This window comes from Mus musculus, chromosome 9 (genome assembly GCF_000001635.26).
Source record: "Mus musculus strain C57BL/6J chromosome 9, GRCm38.p6 C57BL/6J".
Lineage (NCBI taxonomy): Eukaryota > Metazoa > Chordata > Mammalia > Rodentia > Muridae > Mus > Mus musculus.
In genome coordinates, this window is record NC_000075.6 from 115,288,160 (window position 1) to 115,311,180 (window position 23,021).

At 43.8% G+C, this 23,021-nt stretch overlaps 1 protein-coding gene across 1 annotated transcript in view; it reads right to left on the reverse strand.

The window, feature by feature from the left end:
- Positions 1–22,309, reverse strand: part of Stt3b (STT3, subunit of the oligosaccharyltransferase complex, homolog B (S. cerevisiae)) — a 67,999-nt gene extending 45,690 nt beyond the window's left edge. Inside the window, exon 1 of the mRNA NM_024222.3 lies at positions 21,593–22,309. Within this exon, the coding sequence (NP_077184.2) occupies positions 21,593–21,897 (305 nt within the window). The 5' untranslated portion in view covers positions 21,898–22,309. The remainder of the gene's footprint in view (positions 1–21,592) is intronic.
- Positions 22,310–23,021: the final 712 nt, after the last annotated feature.

Consider the following 23,021-nt stretch of genomic DNA (forward strand, 5'->3'; position numbering starts at 1 on the left):
CTGGCACACATTCACAAACACAAACAAAACCTCGGAATGAGATGACTGGATTAAGGCACAAATGTCTAACACCTGGCCAAAGTCATACAGCTATGAAGTGGCTGAGATGGCAGCTCTAGCCCCAGCACCCACATTCTTCAACTTGATCCCAGGATGACTCTGAGCAGTGGTGGCAGCAGTGGTGGCGGTGGCAGCAGTGGCAGCGGTGGCAGCGGTGGAGGCTGCAGAACTTCACTCACATCCCCTTCTGGGCACTGTTATTTTGAAGTAGATTTAAAAGTGCTTAGGAGTTCCAAAAGGCTCTCCCTTGGCTATGTTCCTAAGAATTGGAATACAGAACATGTTGTCCTCCATTTAATCTGCACTTCTCTGTTATATTTTGGGTACTTGTACAAATCTCATTTAATGAAAGGGTTCAAAGCTAAGAGTATTTGAAAAACACTGGTTATTCATGTTTAGATATGTATTCTATAAACATGTAACTAAGAACTGATAAAGTTCTCTTAATTGTTTTAAGATGTGGGGCTGAAGAGATGTTTCAGCAGTTAATAGCACTTGTTGCTCTAGAAGAGGATCAGGTTCAGTTTCTAGCACCCACACGATAGTTCACAACTGTGACCTTGGTTCTAGAATGACTTCTGATCTCTTTAGCACCATGCATATGGTACACACACACACACACACACACACACACACACACACACACACACAGGCTAAACACTCATAAGCATAAAATGAATCTTTAAAAGAAAATTTAAGAATGAACTTGAAACCAGACATGGGGTGGCAGCACACGCCTTTAAACTCAAGGCTCAGGAGGCAGAGGCTGCAGATCTCTGTGAGTTGGAGGCGAGCCTGGATTACAGGGTGAGTTCCAGGACAGCCAGGATTACATAGTGAGACCCTGGCTCAAAAGAAAGAAAGGAGTAACATGGAACCTTTTGTTAAGTTACTTTGGAACCAATACAGAAGAGTCCAGCAAAATGGCTGGGTTGCTTCAGATTTAAACTCTTTAACAGTTACTGTAACCATGGCCCCTAACAAACCTTGATCAGGCCTGCTTGATAGGTGACAATCACTACCTCCTAAAGGCCTTATCAAGTTTATAAATGCTTTCTTACAAGCCAAGTGTTACTCCCATAAAAGAAAAACAGAGCAGTGTGTCTCCATCTCTGCCCTACCTGGACCCAAGGTCAACTTCTGTCAATCTTGACAGAACTAGTTTCAGTGAACTGATGTCTAGTCTGTCCCACTGTGCTAGGCTCTTCTTCTTCTTGTCTTAGGAAGGGATGTATACGCACGAGCATAAGAGCAATTCTCCCTTTCTCTCAACAAGGCTCAGCCTCTCCTTCCACCAAAGACAAGCGTGCTACCCAGTATTAAGAACTACTTTGGGAGAACAGCTAATAATAAAAGTGTCTGCTTCCTTACAAGTGTCACTCCTGAACAGCAATGGCTTTGGCGCAGAGTGCAGCAGAAGGACAGGACACAGACCATTCTCACACAGAAAGTTTGCTCTCTTGTGCATACATCTCTATAGCAAAAATGATTGGCAGGAATTCCTACTTTCCAAAACAAAACAACCCAAAAATCCATTTTACCTTCCTAATATACAATATACATGATTGAAAACTTAGTAGAAATTAGAACATCAAATCAAAAGGAGGATGGAAAAAGGCAAGGAGCTCAGGGAGGAAGGAAGGCAGCCAGCACGACAGAAAGGACGGAAGGCAGAAAGGCAAGTTGAAAGTTAAGTCTGCTGCCGGGCGTGGTGGCGCACACCTTTGATCCCAGCACTCGGGAGGCAGAGGCAGGCGGATTTCTGAGTTCGAGGCCAGCCTGGTTTACAGAGTGAGTTCCAGGACAGCCAGGGCTACTCAGAGAAACCCTGTCTCGAAAAACCAAACCAAACCAAACCAAAACAAAAAAAAGAAAGTTAAGTCTGTTGTTTCTGCTGTAAGTTACAGCAACATCTTCCAAGATACATAAACATGCATTTTGATATGTATAAATCATTCAAGTTTAACAACTCATTCTCAGTTTCCTGCTTTGACTTGTCCTTTACTAAATTTAAAAGCCACATCTGATTTATGCCAGGCTTCTCCCTCAATCTCTACAGCTTATTTACTCCTAGTAACAGGAACTTACCCATGCACAGAACATTCAGTGAAGACGCCGTGCTTTGCCTTTCCCAGAAACCCATCCCATTGGTAGCTCCTGGGCCTCTAACATTTCCATTACACAAATGGCGCCTTGGACTACGAAGTATGGCCCCACCCTAAGGGTGGCTCACCTCCATTACAGATTTCATTCCTCGGCTCTTCCCAGCTAGTAGTATTACTCCAGTGTCCTGGAAGAGAAAAACAACTTCCCCACACAGCAGCAAAGGCTGGAGAATGAAAACTGAAGGAACCTATCCTTATACAAAACACTGTCTTTATGGAAGAGATTTTATCAATAATTTCAGAGTCCTAGATTCTTACCTAAAGAATCCCGCTTAGACATAACTAGCTAGCCCTATTAGAAAATCTATGAGCAATCAGAGGAATGTGTACACACACACACACACACACACACACACACACACACACACACACAAACACATATCTAGCTCCTCACAAAACACTGGCATAGCAAGAAGAGACCCAGAAGGCAATGGACACAGTTTCACCTGCTTAAAGGAAATGAAGCCCCATCCATTCAGAAGTCAGATGTTTAGATGCTTACAAACAGCATTCACACTATCTCAAATCCATATCCAGAGCAGGCTAACGCTAGCAAACACACGTCTTGTGAGTTCTGGCACAGAAAGACGCTAGATATCACATAAACAGTAAGCATACAATTCTACAATAGTGCAAGTATTTTTCCTGAAAATGTGACCATAAAATATGGATTAACTTTAAGAAACTATAGTTCTCAAGTAACTTTCCATCATAACTACTGAATGAGGCTGCATGTGTGCACAATGGTAACTGAGAACAGAGGCAGACTGGCTTCCTGACTCTGCAGGGCTAACATCTGACCATTAATAGCACAGATAGCTACACCTGAATGTTACAACACCTGAATCATATATATGGTTTTTTTTTTTTTTTTCATTTTGGAAATCTGAAGTAAGGGCTGAGAAGATTGCTCAGTCAGCGCTGATAACTTCAGAACTGAGTTGGAGAAAGGGTCCCAGACCTGTGACCAGTCAACCACTGTGCTTCAGTCCAGTGAGACAGTCAAAAAATAAATGAGTAAATATATAAAGGAACAAAGGAACTATGGCTGAGCGAACATGCATACCCACCTACACAAACAAGTACATACTACACATTTTAAAAAAATGGAGTAAAATTTTACGCACTGATACATACCTATTTTCATGTTTCATGCAATGAGCTAACAGTGCTAGCCCAGAAAGTTCCCACACATACCTTTCCAGTCAACTCCCTTTTTAAACAGTGACTTCTTTCACCACATACACTCATTTGTTCATTCTCCGCTTTCTTTTGATAAAGAGGATGGTGCTACCCTTATGTAAGAGTGACATAACAGTGTTAGGGTGTTTCTGAGATTCACCCATGCAGCAGTGGTGTGCCCCCTTTCACTTCTAAGCGAATTTGTCTTACGACTGCTATCCACAGTTACTGTTACTGATGGGCTGTGGGGATGTTCCCAGTTGAGAACAATGAGACATAGCATAGCCTGATGGATTAAGCATTCTCATACAGGACCGAGCCTTAAAGATTATATTTCCTGTCTCTGGACAGGAATTAGTAAGTACTTTCTCCCTCCACTTCTAGGCTATAAGCCTGTATTCAGAAAACATTAAGGGTTTCCCACAGGAGTTACCATTGGCCGGCCCTCTCACCAGCAGTGTGCAGGAGTTCCAGAGCCTCCTTGCCAGGTCCTGTCTGTCCTTAGGAGCTTACCTTACACGGTGCTCTGGCACTGGCACAGTCTAACTCTCACAAACCCAGCTATCAACAGGGCTCACAGAAGGCCTCTACAATTGGCATTTTCTTAAACCTGAGCTAATTACCAAGCAGAAAAACAGAAATGTTCTAAAAGGAGGAAAGCATGTATGAAGGCTAAAAAACCGTACATAGCATTTCATAATGCTAATGAAAGCAAGGGCAAGTCTGTGAGACAGGAACATGACTGAAATCTTCTACACTCTCATCACAGCGCACGCCTTTCACAGCATCTGTCATTCTTGGTTTAAGTCTATCTTCCCTACTAGACTAGAATCCTGCTGACTTCAAGATTATATCCAGAGTCTGGTACAGACGAGGGACTCATGAACTATTCCTTGATTAGATGTTAGGCAGTAGCAAGATGAGAAGAAACAAGGGCTATGAAGGGCATTTCTATTTGTTCTCTACCTTTGTGTAGCAAGTTGCACGGGCTTAGGTTAGTGCCTTGCTACCAAATTCTTTCGTGGGTCACAATCCCAGCTGAGTTCAGTGTAGGTCCTTGGCTTAGAGTGCATGTGGGGCTGGGCTCTCCTTTGGGGGAATCCACTGGGAAACAACCCTCTTCCAAGTTAAACTCACTTAGGCTACTGGCAGAACTGAGATTTGCTTGGGGTGATAGGTCTGAGAGTCATGACGACTTAACTCTTGACTGAAACATCACAGAAGTCACCTGTACTTGTCAATATGTCGGTTTATTCTAATGCCGGCGAGGACTATCTGGTGAAAGCCTGCATAGAAGACCAAGAAGTCTTCTTTTTCTATTGAGACAAAAATCTCATATATCCTACCTAGGTTAGCCTCAAACTATGTAGCGGAGGATGACCTTGAACTTCTTTCTGTCTCTTCCTCCCAAGAGCTAGATTACAGGCATGCGCCAACTTCACCTCATTTATGTGCTGCTGGGGATTACACCCAGGGTTCATGAGTGCCGGGCACTCTGTAGCTACAAGCTCCAGCCAAGGCAAAGTCTTCTATAACATCACATCATCATATGCTGCCCTTTAGTTTCTCATTATCCTGTTCTTCAAGGCTATCAACAAGCTCTTTACTTGGCAAGACTTCCATAGATACTCTCAAGTTCTACATTTTATACAGATTGTTCTAGGATTTTGCATATGTAACCATTTAAAATGTTGATGTTAAAACAGGTATTCAATAGGAAAGCAAATAGGAACCCTGAAAGGATGACCAGTTACAGATGCTAAAGGAAGCCTAACACAAGAGAAAAAAAAAAAGAAGTCAAATTCAACAAGGTGCATGCAGAAAGGCAGGTCAGAACCCGGATGGTCAGCTGAGAGACACTCAGCAACTGGCATCAATTTCGACAAAAAAAAAAAAAAACAAAAAAAAAAAAAACAAAAAAAAAAACTGGCAACCTGAGTTCCAGCTCCAAAATGCTACATCCACTCACATGTAAATGCGAAAAGAGAGAACAGACTCTACAAAGTTGTCCCATAACCTTGATACATGCACTGTGGCATGTGAACCCTCCCATACACATCATGCAACCAACCAAACAACAACAACAACAATAATAATAATAATAATAATAATAATAATAATAATAATAAATCTGTTTTAGCCGGGTGGAGGTTGGTGGCGCATGCCTTTAATCCCAGCACTCGGGAGGCAGAAGCAGGCGGATTTCTGAGTTCGAGGCCAGCCTGGTCTACAAAGTGAGTTCCAGGACAGCCAGGGCTACATAGAGACACCCTTTCTCAAAAAAAACAAAACAAAACAAAACAAAACAATAGATCTGTTTTAAAACACCAATGATTACCTCAAAGATGAAAAACAGCTTTCCATTCTTTCTCCTTTACCTTGTCATTAACTCCACTCATGTTTTACAGTGGTTCTTACAGAGTTAGGTAGGTTGTCTAGTTGAGAGACTTCATATGCACCCCAAATTGTACTAGCAGAGCTAGAGAGCAGCACCTATCAAGCAGGCGCTAACACTAGTATTTCATCTTTTATTATCCCTGCCATCTAGTGGCAGGATCAAAAACCAAGGACAGCAGACTTCACAGATAGCTTCCTAAGTACACAGAGGGTGGGAAAGCCAGCTTTATTTCACTGTAGCCAAAGGCAATTTAAACCTACTTGCACCAGCTGACATCTTAAAGGCACTGTCTCAACAATCAAGTTTATAACTTCAGATATGGAAATTCAAAGAAAGGTATCCATCCATAGTAGTGCTTCAGTACAGCAGAGAACTAACCAATGATGCATGAAAAAGAGCTCCAAGTCCACTCTGAAGGAAAAGACCTAAAGAGAGCAGACAGGCCCTGCGGTACGCTGAAGGTACTCATCGGTGCACACGAAGCTGCGGCTTAGCCCTGGGATAACGCTCCCTTACCTCCACCCACTGGCAGGTGGGCCTCTATAATACCAGACCTTCTTCAGCAGAAGAGCGTGCGTGTGCTGAGACAAAGCACCGGCTTCTCTTGTGGTGAGCACAAGAGAAAGTGAAGGGCTGAGTAACGTCTGCAGCTGTCTGGTCACTCCTTTAAGTCACTGTCACTCTTTTCCCTCAGTGAGGTGGACAATAAACTCCGAAGATCTGACAACACCCAGCAAAGCTTCACAGCAAGGCATTAAGGTTTTAACTGCTGCCATTTCCATCAGTCCCCCGGAAGAGAGGGTCTCTGCACTATCAAGGACATGCTCTTTGTTCTGTTTTGGGAAAGGCTCTTCCTCTGAGGCCAGCTTGGCCTTAATCTTGGGATACTTCCACCTCAGCCTTCCAAGTGCAGAGATTACGTGTGGACCCACTACACCTGGCTATACTTGACTTTTTGAAAAACTAACTAGAGGGCTGGCAAGCTGGCTCAGTGGTCCTCCAATTTCCACCTGTTTATGTCAGGGCATGAACCATGCACTCAAAAAAGAGCCCGAAGAAGCTGTGTGTCTACTGCATGAAAACCCTTCTGATGTTTAACTTCTACTTCCATCATCCGAATTTATTATTTGTTTGTTTGTTTGTCTGCTGAGACAAAGGCTCTTTACTTAGCCTTATTAAAGCCTCTGACTGGCCTGGAACTTACCATGCAATCAGGCTAGCCTGAACTCACAGATTGCTGGCCTACTGCTAGGATTAAGGACTAAAGGTGTGTGGTACTGCATTCGGGGATTAAATTCAAGAAACATGGGGTGGCATGTTTGCACGAGGCCTACTGGGGTGCTGTCAACAAACAGAATTGAAATAAATTGAAAATACACACAAATCTGCCTGATTTGAAAGCGGAGAAGTGTCTTCAAGTGTATTTCCATCATTTCCTATTTGTTCAGGCCTGAAAAAAAGTGGCTTCACTTCCCTCAACTTTGTGTTCTGCACTTCAGTCCTGCTCCGTGGCACGCTCACTTCTCAGGTAACTCAGTCATGCTTCAACTGACCTGTCTACAGCGTTCTAAGAACATAGGACAAACATCTCAATACACACGCTCAAAGTATTTTAGCCACAATACTTAAGAACCTTACTTTCTAGAATAAAGTATGGAAGTAGAGGTAGGCAAGAAAATCCCGAGTCTCAGGCAAACCCTTCATACCCTGAGAAGAGAGAGCACACTCAGAAAGAACACTGACAGTAACTAGCCTCGCTGTGGAAAACAAGTGTGCAAAGTCTGGGCAGATAGTGACCGAACGATCCAAACGAGTAACTCAAGAGGGGAAGCCAAGAACTAGGGAAGTGAGCGACACTGGAAACCACCTGGAGCTAGATGTACCTGCTCGGGAGCCGTCACTCTCCGCACCTTCTCCAGCATTACCTGTTCTCGGTGTACACCTAACAAACGTCACACAGAGTGATCAGTTAATCACTGTCAAGAGAGGATATAACAGATTGGCTGATGGACATCTCACTGCATACTTTTGCAAATGCTGTTCTTTAAAACAAAATGTCATCTTTGGAAGCTATCTGACTTCAAGAGTACATTCTTTTAACACACAAACTAAAGCACATCTATAAAGTTGGGGAAATAAAATATAAATACCATAGGATTGTGTAAGTCACAAGCTGAAATAAAATACCTGTTTAACCTTTAGTGTAAACTGTATACATATATTAAATAAAGATGTATATATGAAAGCTCTTATCATATCATTAAGACAAGCCACGCAGTGGTGGTGCACGCCTTTGATCCCAGCACTTGGGAGGCAGAGGCAGGTCAGCCTGGACTACAAAGTGAGTTCCAGGACAGCCAGGGCTATAAAGAGAAACCTTGTCTCAACCCTCTCCCCGTCCTCCCCCTGCCAAAATCATTAAGACAAAGAAGCTAATTTAAAAACTGGTTAGGACCAAGCACTAAGGTTGACAAGGACAGTGATGTATGACTGTTACTCCAGCACTTGGGAACCTGGGGCAGGAGGAAGCAGCCCGAGTTATATAGCCAGTCACTGCTTCAAATATAAGCAAATAAAAAACAAACAAAAAGCCAAAGTGGCCAAAGATATTCACAGGAGATTAAAATAATAAACATAATGTGGTAGAATATCTAAAGATGCTCCTAAATAATTCTGCACCCATATACCAGTGTTCTCTCTTGACACTGAGGTAAGTCTATATCACCTGAACAATAAATTAGATTGGAAATGATGCTGTCCACTCATGCCTTTTATCAACCAGGAGGCTTCTCCCATCTTGGGATTCTCTTTTGGAGCCCAGGAAGCATGCAGTGAGGCAGCCTATGTAATACAGGAAAGAGCCAAATCCTGATTAATGCATGGTCAGAGTTCCAGCATGTCACCAATGCCCAGGCATCTGAGGCATTCCCGCCCCAGCCCGCTACAGCCTGTGGAGACAACCATAACGCTCTCAAAATGCAGGCTGGCACAACTTCCTCGCCGGCCCACAGGATGGTGAAAACCGCTGGCTGCTGTCCACTAGGTGTTGAGATGGCATCTTTATAAATAGCTGAATATTACGTCAGTGCAAGTACACCACTATCAAACTTACACATGTATATATCAGAAAAGTTTTATCATTAACATTATCTATGATAGAAAAAAGCCTAGAACTCACAACTACTGTAACTTGAGCTCCAGAGAACCTGAGCGCCCACTCCTAGACTCTAGATACCTACGCTCAGGTGCACACACCTGCCATATACACATACACATATAATCAAGACATTTATGAAGTCAAAATGTTTTCCTAGTTGCAACAGGAAAAATATGAGAAACAGGCTAGAGAAGAAACAGGTAAATATGAATTTGGTGCTCAATTCTGCAGCCGCTGGGTAGGTTTCCAATATCAACAGTAAGTTTCACAATTATACAGAATACACACATTCCACTAATGTGCAGGTTACGTTTTAAATATACCCCAACCTATTAGCAATGCCTTATGCTGTGATTCAGGCCCAATAGGCCTAATTAACATAACTTAAATGATATAAATACTTTTTAAGTATTCAAAATAGTTTTATTTTAAAAGAAAAATCTTTTGTATCAAGGTTGTTTATATTAGATTGTTTAAGTTCAGTCACTTGACAACCAAAATTACTATCTTAAAGGGGGGAAGGGTGTCTCCCTTTTAATGAAGTGACTGTCTCAATTTAACAACCATAAATAGCTGGATTTTTAAAGTCAGTTGTTCAAGCTCATTTCCTCTACTCTGAGCATACGACTGGCCTTTAAACCATGTTAAAATTAGATCCATTTCATTATCTTACATGGCTTCACCATCCTGTTCCTCTCCTTCAAATGTCAGCTGTGTAGCATGTTAAAATGAAAGTCTCTCTTGGTTAAAGTCTAGAACAAACATGTTGTGGAAACCAGATCTTGGGCCTATGGACAGGTGTATTAAGTTTTTAAAAGTCAGTGAATATAAAATGTTGGTTAATGTGCTGAACAAATCCCACTCAAGATTCGGTTTTACCTGTGTTGTCGTCCTTTTGCTGTGCCAGGGACTAAACTTGGGGCTATGAACATGTACTAACAGACTCTTTTTAAACTACATTGATGGACAAAGGATGTTTTTTAGGCAGATAGTTTTGTTAAGTTAAAAAAAAAAAAATCCTGTGAGGTCAATTCTAGGTTTTCAGTTCAAGGACTCACAGGAATACTTAACAGACCAGTCATTTCTATTAAGCTTTAAATAACAATTTAAAAAAGGATAAGGGCTTCCTATTTTGGCTTATTTAACACTAATTTACTAAAAGCTACTATCCAATGACCCACCTAATAATTAGGCACAAAGTTATTTCCACTGCAAAGACTCTTTCACAATACAGCAATTGCCTTGTTCTAATGAGTATTTTTATTTAGTATCCTTTAATTTCTAAGTTTAATAGGTCAAAGTTCCAATGCTTTCTGAAGTGCTGCTGGATTTGCATGTCACTGAGTTCAGTCAAGAGTGATGGATGGAGCAGTAATCTAACCCTACCTAAACTCACTGTCAGCGTGAATTTAGTACAACTAACTAGTGTTAAGGCACAATAACTTCAGCTCTTATTATCCCTCAACTCTAGTTTGTAAACTCACTGTTATTGAGATGGCATCTTTTCCATTCACCATCTCAAAAATTAACAATGCAATTTTTATAATTCAGGCAGCTTGTAGATATTAACTAGTCTTTTTCTTGTCTGACTCAATGTTCCTTAACTTATGAGTTAAAACATGAAAAGGAACTCAGATTTGTGCTTGTAAGAAAACTGCATACAACTAAAAGAACACTTTCTCTTGACGTTCTTCTGACTGCATCCAGTCAGCTATCTACCCTCAAAGCTAGCAGCCGCCAGTGATGCTCACATCTCTCTTCTGCAGTTAGTCCCATCTCTTCTCCAGCAGCTTTCCTCGTCCTTAGGACTAAAATATACCTGTGAGGGTGGAGTCACAGCGTTCAGTGCATCTGACTCTTCTGACATTACAGCCACATCCAAGAGACTTAATACATGACTGTTTCACCAAACCAAGACGCATAGTTTAAGACGAAGTTAATTTATAAGACGGTATATAGTTAGAGACAAAAGGTTTTCAATATTCACTGAGTATTCACCAGGCCCCTAATACTGTGCAAAATACTGCAGGGAGAATACAAATGATGTTCTTGACTGAAAGGAACTTTTTCTGCTTTCTGTGGTCACATTAAATCATCACTTACTACAGGGGCCTATGAGTGTCAAAATCCAAATGACTGTGTTTTACAAATTCAGAAAACAAAACAAAACAACTCGTAACCACAGAAACCTAGTCTATTTTTACCCTATAGATGTAAAACTTCAACAAATGGCTCCGGCCTGTTCATTCAGCTGCGCAGTCCTCAGTAAAGTTTAGCAAAAGACTGTCCTATAATGTTAGTGATAGAGCCTATACTGACTAACCTTCTATAATGTTCTATAATGTTAGTGATAGAGCCTATACTGACTAACCTTCTATAATGTCCTATAATGTTAGTGATAGAGCCTATACTGACTAACCCTCTATAATGTTCTATAATGTTAGTGATAGAGCCTATACTGACTAACCTTCTATAATGTCCTATAATGTTAGTGATAGAGCCTATACTGACTAACCTTCCGGTGGCTTTTCTGAAAAGAATCTACCTGGCATGGCTCGCAACACTTAAGACACTTAGGAGAACATCTCCAGTTCGGAATTCATTCAAGAGGAGTCTCTCTCAGGAGCACTAAAGAGGGCCTCCATCCTTACACTGACCGGTACCCAGGTGGAGTCTACCCTCAAGGCACTTGGATTGTTCCGTGCATGGAGTTTAGGATGATGGCATATGTTAAGTATCTTTCATAGGATAGCTGGCTTAAGTTTTAAAATCTGGACTATAATTCAAATGCTGGCTAACTCAACTGAGTTTTAAGAAAGGCAGTTCTAGATTTAATTTTTTTTTCTTCAGCAATAAATTAAGTTTGACAACGGCCCATTATCTGTTTACAAAAGAAACCATTATCCACTCAAGTAGCATGAGGGTTTATACTAACACATAGCAGAGACCACCACCAAATCAGACCAAACCATTCTAATCACCAGAGAGAAATGCATGCAAGTTTTCTATTTGTTTCACTTAAGTGCTAATTATTAAAGGAAGCCTTCCCAACTAGAGTCACTTTCCTGATATCATAAAGTGTTTGCTAACAGACACCCAATTTTCAGAGCCCAGTAAAGGTCAGGTTCTTACATGAAGGCCAATGATCTTTTATCATTCTTTGAATTAACTTTATCCTTGAAGATGATTTTTGAGAAACTCTTCAGAATATGACTTTCTCAATATTCCTGAAGCCTGACACAGCCAGTAAACAATCAGGGAAACAAACCAAAAAGGGTACAACTTAGTAACCACAGGAACACTAGAGCAGTGGCTCTCAGTCTCCTAATGCTGTGACTCTTTAATACAGCTCCCCATGCTGTGGTGACCCTAGCCATAACAGTATTTCTGTTGCTTCTTCACAGCTGTCATTTTGCTACTGTTAGGAGTCATAAATGTGTTTTCTGATGGTCTTAGATGACTCCTGTGAAAGGGTCATATGTCAACCCCCAACATATCAAACAGTACCCTCTTAGGACTTTCCTAAATTCTTTCAGCTCAGATGTCTACATCCTCTTTCCAGAATTATGGGTAAAGTTTGAGGACTGGTGCTCGGATCCCCAGCATCCTACTTTGTAATCCTGCTTTGCTGAGAAGTGGAGACAAGGAGGAGTCCCTGAGCTGGCTGGCTAGATTAGCTCAATCAGCAAACTCTGGGTTCAAGTGACAAGTCCTGGATTACGGGCAGTGGGTGATCCAAGGAAGACAAACCTCACATATGTGAGCATGCATATGCGCGCACACACACCCCTTATCCCAAACAACAAAGCAAGTAATTACTGTTAGGCATGGTCCTGGCACTTGGGAGGTTTAGAGTTAGGAAGGGGCAGTGCAGGCAGGATGGAGAATTCCAGGCTGGTGTGCACTACCTCACAAGTTCTAGTCCAGCCTAAACTGCATAGTGAAATCCTGTCTGAAAACACAAAAGGCGCACGCGCGTGCACACACACACTTTGTAATTAGCAATGAAGACACCTTGGTGGTGGTGGTTTCTTATCAGTCAAGGGCAGAGCAGATGGCAGTGCCTTGTGCATCCTGGCTTGATGGCCAAAGCTGTCCTATGCCTAGGACTCATAAAAATTGAAGTCAAGTCCAGGCAGCATGGCACAGGTAGAGGAAAACAGACAAAGACCTGCCCTCTGCCCTCCAGAGGGGCAGGAGTCATAGACACCCACTTGCCACTACGCCCACAGCATGGATGATGTCACCCAGGGGCCCACCAGCCACATGGCCAGCCTGCGGGAGGCAGGGAGGGCCCAAACAGGACATGGCACCACATGTATGTGGTGCTCAAATGGGAGAGAAAGAAGTAGAGCAGTTTTAGCATTATGAAGAGAGGTGGAATTGGAGACTGTCTGCTGTGGGGTGGCACAGAGGTGATGCTCACCCTCTGCCCCTCACCATCTCCAGCAGTTGAGAAAGCTGCCCACAGGGTCATGTGCTCAGGGGAGCTATTTTGCACTTCACTTGGGAAAGCAGGCCTTGCACCTCACATGGTCAGCTCAGTAATGCTGGCCCAGGTCAAGAGGAAGCGAGGGAGAGAGGAGGAGACGGCTCTGAGGGCAGAGCTAGGGAGAGCTGGCTCTGCCACTCTTCTACTGTGAAGTGGTGGTGGTGGGGTGCCCTCTGCCCCCTCGATCCAGTCAGGAGAGTGACTCCGAGGTCGTAAGAGCGGGTAAGCTGGCCCTGAACATCACCTGGGCAGCATACCAGGGCTGGCCCTGGTAGAAGAGACATGGGTGAGCAAACCCCAGGGAGAGAGAACTGGCGCAGGCATGCCATGAGGTGGCAGGAGTGCAGTGTGAGTGTAGGTAGGGGTGGTCATCACCCCTGCACCTCTCAGTCTCTCAAAACAGCTAGCACTAGCATGGCCAACACCACGGCTGCTCCTTCCCCAAAGCCCAGTTCTTGAACAGTAACTGTTTTTATTCCATTATCATTTGTCTCCCAAATGATGTCCCCATGCTTTGCTTCCTATATCCTCTGTGTCTTCTGAGTGATTCAATCCTTCAAGGATTATCTAGAGAAAAGGATGACTCTATCTAAAGAGTTGGCTTTAAGATCATTTGTTATCTAGGCCTGGAGAGATGGCTCAGTGGCTAAGAGCACTGACTGCTCTTCTAGAGGACCAAGGTTCAATCTCCAATACTTACATGGCATTGCAAAATCGTAACTGGGTTTTTGTAGGCAAATGATACACAGACATGCATACATGCAGATAAAACATATAAAATATATATTAGAAAAATTCTTTACAAGATCACTTGTTACCTTGTTAGCTTTTCCCTTCCTTTTTACAGGTACGCCCTGCTACAGAGAGAACAGGCAATATCTCAGGTGCTGGACTGCTGAGCCTTTCTTGCTGGCCAGATGCTCTGACTCTTCCAACCAAAACAGATGAGCAAAAGAGCGGGATAACGTTACAGCTCGGCTTACTAAAAACAGGTTAACTAAGCAGGTTAACTAAGCTGTCAGCGTAGCAAACAGAAAGCTCACTCACCACCTACGACACGGTCAGGACCGTTACTTAGGTTCCGTCACAATGTGGGAGACAGGGCTGGAGAAGCAGTGTCACAGGAGATGAAAATGGCTATGAGCACAATGGTCAGATGAGGTCCTCATTTGACTGTGCACTGGATCCTTCCTAAGGCTGAAAGCCCTTTCACCTATAAGAAAAGCCTCCGCACTGCACTTTCTGCTCTTTTGTTTAAGCACTTGAGATTTACTTTCAGAGACTATAACAGTGCTCTTTGTCTTTGATAATTCTACATTCACTGTTTTTGCTGTGGATTGCACATGGTGAAATAATTTATTTTCATAAATAAACTTGCACAATCCTTTTCTACGATGCCATTCAATTTGGCCTCATGCTTTTCTTTAGACAAATCTGACCTGAAACAAAATAATGTAATGTGTGCATAATGCACACTTTAGGAATGAGTTACTACACATTTTAATTTTTGTAATGCTGCAGACAAAAGCTCACCTTCAACATTAGTACACAGGTGTGCACGTACACACTATCAATTGCACCGTTAGATACCAAGAAAAGGAGAGAACAAAAACCTGTGCATATCTTAAGTTAAAAATAATATTGGAAGTCTTGTTAAATTGAAAGGATTGCTAGAGATCACTTTTAAAAAAACATACTGGGGGAAAAACTATTATAACTGGGAAGGGTTATAAGTTTATACAACTTGCTTATCAACTGATACTTTAGAATTTTACTAATAATGACTAAAATTTGACTACTCTATCCAAGAACATTTCTTTTGATAAAGACGAGCACACAGTAAAAAAAGAATAGTTTTATAACTTAATTTATGGCAGCGACAGGTATTCATACCCACAGCTTTTTTATATCACCAACTCCAAATTAAACTTTATACAAAAGTCCTGTTTCCACATCTATGTGTGAAGTATTATTTTCAACACCCTCAATTCAAAATGAGTGGTAATACACAAAGAATGTCTTCTCATATTCTGAAGTTATAACTTTAAAAAAGCCCCCCAAAAACAACACCTCACTCTGAGGAGGCCTCAGCTCCCTGTGGGTAGTTTATGCAGCTCTCAGGCCCTCTGTCTAGGAAACCAGATAAGGGATCACATGTACTTTAAAAATCTATTTACCTCTAGAATTCTGAGTCTAAGAGCATAGCTGTCCACTCAAAATCCCCATGCTGGGATGGCTTAGTACCTCCAAACTCAACATTATGAACCTTTTACAGACAAACCTTAGTGAAAATATTTAACTAGATTCAATCATCTTCTCTTCTCAATGGGCTACTTTGTAAAAGGCCCACTTCTGAAAATTCATTACTCATCTTCAACCAAAAAGCAAAACCTTTATCAACTTTTCATCTTCCCCTACATTAAAACAAGCAAATAACTAGCTATCATCCAACTAGCAAGCTAACTTCATTAGAGAGGGCTGGGACCAAGCATTTTTGATGGGCCAATGAGTAAAGACTTAGAACGGATGACTAAGAAGCAAAACAAATTAAATTGGTGGTGCGCACCTTTAATCCCAGCATTCAGGAAGCAGAGGCAGTCGATCTCTGAGTTTGAAGCCTCCCTAGTCTACAGAGCGAGTTCCAGGATAGCCAGGGCTGAGCAATACAGTTTCAGAAAGGATTAAAAAAAAAAAAAAAAAAAAAAGAGCAAGAGACACATTTTCTTTTAAACCTGCATTACAGGCAGGGTACATAAAAACAGATTTTGAAATCAGGCAGATCTGGAAACCATTGAACTAAAATGTTTGTCTATGAAACAAAAGATTTTACCCCTTCCCTCAAGCGAAAGGTGAATATTACAAAGTAAGATACTGTTGAACTTGCACTTATCACTTGGAAATTCTGTTAATGTTTCCTACAACATTAAGTTCCACAAAGAAAGGGTTACAGATGATATGGCTAACTTAATTACTGCAATTCACAGATTTGCTTATCTTTAAATGATACAAATTTGAATAGAATATTGGTACAGATGTGAATAAACAGACATTTACTAATTTATGTTGAAAAGTATATTCCAAAACGTTTACATGTCTCAGACTAAGGAAGCACTTTTCAAATACTCACAAACTATAAAAAGTGGCTCAATACTTTGGCCAGCCTACAACATCAGTAAACAAATTTGCTCCAGTTACAGACGCTTCTGGAACTCTCCCTACACTTACTCCCACTAGACGTGGAGCTCTTTTCTTTATCCCACGTACTACCATCTCTATCCATTTCTAAGTTTCAGGTAAGTACTCAGGGCAGAAGGTGGAGTGAGAAGCAGGACACACTGTAACCCCACCTGCCAGCTTGGGCGTCATAGCAAGCTCCTGGGAGGAAGGAAGAGGAGGCTGGTTCACACTGACAAGTAATATTCAGAATCAGCAGGGCGGCCCCTATCGTGCCCCTTTCATTTGGGTGTACATGCTTTCAGGTCCTGTATATGCTTTTTAGGCCTCTCTTGTTTGGATGAAACATGGTAGTGACAACAGGCTGAATAATAAGACAATCAAGACTTTCCAAGTTCTTCATAAGTGAAATAGAATAAAACCAAAACTCAACCACTTCAGATTTTTCTCTCTAGACAACAGAGCCAAGTCATTTAACAAACATGGCTTACAGTGTACTCAGGTAAAATTACTGACCAAAACCTGAAAGGGATGGAATCTGATCCTGGCCTGCACTCCAAGTGAAGATACAAAAACAGTTATTTGTATATGCTGGGTTCAGCTTTTACAGAAACCAAATGCAGTCCAGAAATAAAGTTGTCCCTTATCATGGAGTAGAGGAAGCAAGGTAGCATCCTTTATCACTGGACAACGCACCAGTAGTCTCTTTAGATTTCAGAGTCTAGAAGAAGGGTGTAAGCACAGCCAGAGACATTGAAGAGTTAAGAAAAATACATTAAGCCGGGCGTGGTGGCGCACGCCTTTAATCCCAGCACTTGGGAGGCAGAGGCAGGCGGATTTCTGAGTTCAAGGCCAGCCTGGTCTACAAAGTGAGTTCCAGGACAGCCAGGGCTATACAGAGAAACCCTGTCTCAAAAAAACAAAAAAAAAAAAAAAACAAAAAACAAAAAAAGCAAAAAACAAAACAAAACAAAACAAACCATCAATCAGAGAACATAGGCAGTAGTGATGTGAATGTTCACTCTAAAATTCAACTTTCCCGTATGTTGAAAACTTATAGCACAATCACTTAGCAGAAGGCAGATCTACTGAAATGCAGAGGCTTTTAACTCAAAGCAGCTGCAGTGCTGTGGTGTCTATGATTTCACTGTAGAAAACATCGGCCTTGGTATTAATTACTTCTGAGAACACAGGTGGACTGGTGAATATTAAGACAGTACAACAAAGGCTATCTTATATTTTTTCTATACATGCAACACTTTTGAGAGCATGAAGACTGGAGGTCAAGGTACAGACAGGCTGCTAAGACATTTCCACATCCATAGGTTCAGAGCCAGAGAAGGAAACCTTTAGTTTCTAATGCTTGGTAGACAACCAACTGTCTTCATGCAAGCCACGTATGTCTTTAAGCATGGAATCCTGCTTAGTCTGGTCCTAAAGCAAAGAAAACCCTCAAGAAAAAGCAAAGATTCCAAGGGCTTAAAAGACAGATCCTAGCTGCTTCAGGATCTATCTCATGCTTCAGGAAAGCCATGATGACTACCAGAGGAGAACAGTGACTGCAAGTGGGCACGGATTCAAAGCCATCATCAGATGCAGCCACTCAAGCACTTCCTATTACATGTACTTCTAACTCGAGGATCCCAGAAGCTCCGGGCCAGAGAGTGTAGATTACAATGAAAACAGTGGTGGTGTATCCCACCTGGAAGTGCTGCCGGCCTGCTGCTGCTAATGATCCCAGTCACGGAGGCTTTAAAAGATCCGGGAAACTTTCTGTTCTACACTGCTTGCTTTTGCTAACCATTCTGTCTTCTTCAGATATGAGGTCAACAGTTTGTTTTTTTGTCATTTGTAAAGTGAAGAAAAACATGGGAGACCTCAAAAGACAGGAAGCAGCCCCCAACTCCTAACAGCTTACTTTCAAGGCTTATCACTCCTTTGAAACTGTTTGCACTAATTAACCTATTTATACATAGTTTCAGCTAAAACCTAAAACTTTAAATTCTAAATTCCCAAATTCTCTCCAGAGAGGAGCCCCTAAAAAGCGGTTCTACAAGAACAAGGATATCTCAAAGTAGTGCTAACAGGGAGAGCTACCACAACCTGTCAGAGCTAGCAGGAAAGGTCTGGTTAATGGAACATACATGCATTCACAATCACAGCAAAACTATGCAAGGACTACATACAGTGTCAGATAAAAGGATGCGTTAGACACATGCTCGTTAAACTAGTTGGTCAACCAAATGTCTGGTACCTACAGAATAACTTCCACTGCTGCCCGGAATCTCACCAACTCAGCTGAGGAGGGAGAAACTCACTGGCACAAAAGGTGAGATCATAACCCCAAACGTTGCCAAATGATCTAAATAAAAGGTAGTTAAGTCAATAACCTCATAGCCTACCTCTTACAGCAGCTGGTAAGATTTATAACTTCAGGGAAAAAGTTAAAAACAGGTGTAACTTGGTGACAACTCACCTTTGGCAGCTATCTGAAGTCTCACAATTCAAGATAAAATTTACAGAAGCAACTCACCATCAACAGCCTTTCACAAAAAGGATACAGAAATGGAAGGGGGAAGAGGGACTGAAGGAGGTATGGGGCAGGCCAGAATTGGTTTGTAGAAACAGGCAGAGAGAACATTTAAATATTACTAAAGGTTCCTGTCATTACTGCGCTGTAATCTGAGCCACTTCCAAACTAGTGTGAGAGACTGCTGTTATTAGCTTTGGAGAAAACTGTTTTAAAAGTCAAAAGTAATGACAGGCAAGCTATACAACCTCCCTTGTAAAAAATTTTCAAGAATGATTATGAGATGGAAGAATGAATGGCATGCCTATTAGTAACAGCTATGAAAAGAAAACCTAAAGTGAGCACAGTATTCTTTTTGTTTGAACTTGATTTCTCTCATTAGGTCTCTTGAGTTAGGCATTCCATGAGATTCACACAGACAAGTCCCGATGCACGATGGGGTGCAGGCAGGGAAAATTCCTTTACTACACCTATCTGCTAATTAGAATGCTCTAACATTCCAAGCATAACATTTCATCAAAAATAAACAAACATTTAACACTACCGCTGGTAGATGGGAGAGCTTAGTTAAGTAGGTAGGCCTTAGCTGTGGACACTTGCAGATCAGCAATGTGAATTAAAATGTAAGTGGAGCAGACTCAAGTCAAAGAACTGTTTCCATACACAGCAGAATAGAAACAAAATAGATTTTCATGAATAAAAAAAGTTATGCTCTTCAATTCCTAAAGCCATCTAATCTAAGCCGCCTCAAGTGCAGCTTTACTAGGGGAAAATGACAAAAAGAAACTTTAAAATCGCCTTGTCATTTATTTGTGCATTTATCTGTAATTATTAATTTCAGCTTCTGAGTGCACTCCTAACAGTTCCCAGCCTTCCATTTGTAAAAAATGTTACTTCATGGAAGTATCTGTACAATTACCCTGGAAATATTTCCAGTTTTTGTTCCACCCCGTGCTATCTTCATCTGAAAAGACACAACTTTCTCTTTTCATGTTGTTCAGTAAATTCTGCGGCTTTCATTTCTAGTCAATCTCAGTTTTAATCTAATTGATTGTTTCAAAGAATACTCTATCTAGTTAGTTAAGACTTCACAAATATTCGTAGGTTCGTATGTAATCTCCACCAACATGATTTTCTCCTCTGGTTCCAAATAACATAATGGTCATTTATAAAGCAAATCTAATGTTAGAAAAAAATGGAAACCTCTTAAAATAGGACGAAAACACCTCACAGCAGGCCATCACTGTAGCTCACTGCTTCTCTAAACAGGTTTTCCTTGAGTAGGCCCCTCTGGTGTTCAATAGATATTGCAGCATAAATATTTTTCTTAAAGTACAACTTAAATCTGATACTTAACACATAAGCCCCCCCCAAAAAACTCATTTATAACCTATATATGTACTAACTCTTAAGAAGATTCTCTGTGCATTTCAAATGGTAAGACAAATACCCTACCGTTTAATTATGTCTAATTACAAGTAAGATTAGTTCAAGGTTGATAGGGCAGCCTGAAGAATAAACTAGTTTAAAGAGGCGCGCTGGCGCTCGCTCTCAATCTCTCTCTGGGGGAAAAAAAAAACAAAAAACAAAAAACAAAAAACAAAAAACTTAACTCAGGTTGGGCCAGGAGGAAGAAAGTGAAAAGCAATCTTCCCGTGTAGGTAACTCAGTGTTCGAAGTTAAGTCCCTAAAACCAGTGAGTGCCATGCAGAGCGTGCAACTTCGGCACCACAATCTAGACTCTCAGCACTGTGGTACGGCTTGCTCTCTTCTCCACAGACCTTCCAGCAGACACCAATAAAAGAACTCATGCAACCCAGTCGGATATTGTAGCAACAACGAGGGTGAGAGTTCAGCTAACAGAAAAACGATCTCGCTCTAAAAAGCAACGCAATACAACTGTGCAAATAGTGTGGCGAGCTGAGAGCACTTAAGGGCCTTAGGGGGGAAAGAGACACTCCGGAAAATACCTGGTGCTGGAAAAACACGAGGCGCTACCACTGCGCTCGCTTTCGGGATAATATTTTCCCCCCCTACATTCTAACACTCCACTCTCCCGGAAAGAAAGCATGAAACTGCGAGGCTGAGCGGACAAGGGGTTCCAGTCACCACCAGCAGCCAGAAGGCAATCCCGGGGCTGCTCCGATGGCAGGAAGGAGAGAAATGAAATAAAATGCAACAAGGCGCAAAGCTGCGGCGGAGAGGGCGTGGGGAAGGGGGCCCCCGGAGCAAGCCGGGGCGCGGCGGCGAAGAGGCGCCGCGCGGAGCCGGCCCACCCCGGCGGCCGAGGACCCAGGCTCCGCTCCCAGGCAAACTTCGCCAAGCGGGCAGGGGGCGCGCCCGGCCCGGCCCGCGGGAGACCGGGTGGGATCCGAGGGGCTCCAGACAAACGGGGACCGCGGGCTGCCTGCGGGGGAAGGGCGGGCACACTCACCACGGGTCGAACTCGTGGATGATGCTCTCGAAGCGGATGACGGCGAAGAGGCGCGAGCTGAAGCCGGCCAGCCAGGCCAGGAAGAGGATGGTGAAGGAGAGCAACGACTGCCACCCGGCCGGCTGCGACAAGCCCCCGGACAGCCCCGCGGGGGGCCCCGGCTTCGGCGCCGCCGCCCTGGACGCGCTCTGGGTTCCGGGCCCATGGTGCCCGTGGCGGCTGTTCCCCAGAGCCATGAGGCCGCTCCACGGGGACGAGTTGAGGGACGACTTGTGCTTGCTCTCCGGGGCCGAGGGCTCCGCCATGTTGTGCCCCGGCGGCGGGTCTCGCTCGTCCTCCGCGGCCACCGCCGCCGCCTGGAGCGAGGGGTGCTGGGCGGAGACCCAGAGGAGGAGGAGGAGGGCGACGGCGACGACAACGAGGAGGAGGAGGAGGCGGAGGCGGAGGAAGAGCTGGGCGCGCTCCCGCCCTCAGCACCGCGAGGCCGGGACACTGGGGGTGGTGGAGGCGGCAGCGATCCGAAGTCTCCGCCTCAACAGTGGCCGCGACCGTCGCGGTCTCAACCCAAAAGGCCCCTGCGCCCCACTAGCCATCCGTGTCCCCCGTGCGGCTGAGGAGGCGGCGGTGGCGGCGAGAGCCGACGGGACGAGGGCGCCAGAGGAGCGGCGGCTCGGAGCGGCAATGACATTCCCCCGCCCGCCCAGCCGCGAGGAGCACAAAAGGGGAGGAGCCCCCTGGAGTCCGGGCGGAGCTCAGGCAACCTTTGACTCCGCCCCCTCGCCCAACAGGAACTGGCCCCTCCGCCTGTCACAGAGCGACAGGTCCGTTAAGGGGCGGGGCCGGAATGGCGGCGTGCGCCAATAGGAGCGCGAGCGGGGCCTTGGGCGGGGCTTCGGCTGAATGGCCCTCCACCCCCTCCGCCTCGCGGCCTCCCGCCTATTCGCCGCCGGCCGTGGCTACGATTTCATTGTCAGTTGAAAGACGCGGTTTCGCGCGCGAGCCCGTTCGGGGCCCTGGGGAAGGGCACCAGGAGGTTCGGCTCGCTTCCCCGCGCGGATTCCGACTCGAGCAGCAGAAGGTCCCACGTCCCAGTCGACCGAAGGAACAGAGAGCACGGCTTGGCCGGGTGCTCGGCGGCCGTGACTTTTAACCCGCTCAGCGCGGGGCGCCCGCCACGTGACGGGGCGCGCAGGCGCGGTGCGGGGCCCTAGGCGCGTGGGTCCAGCCGCTGTGCTGAACGTGCCAGAGTGAGTGGCTGGGTCGCTACATTCTCTGTCCCCGCCCTGCTGCTCTGAAAACTTGGAGTGGGCAGATGTCGTCCGAGCTGCAGTAAGATGTAGCCAGGCGGACACACACATAAATGTCACATTCTTTTTGCTGTGTTCTCCAGGACTTTTTTTTTTTTTTTTTTTTTTTGCAGCTCAATCTT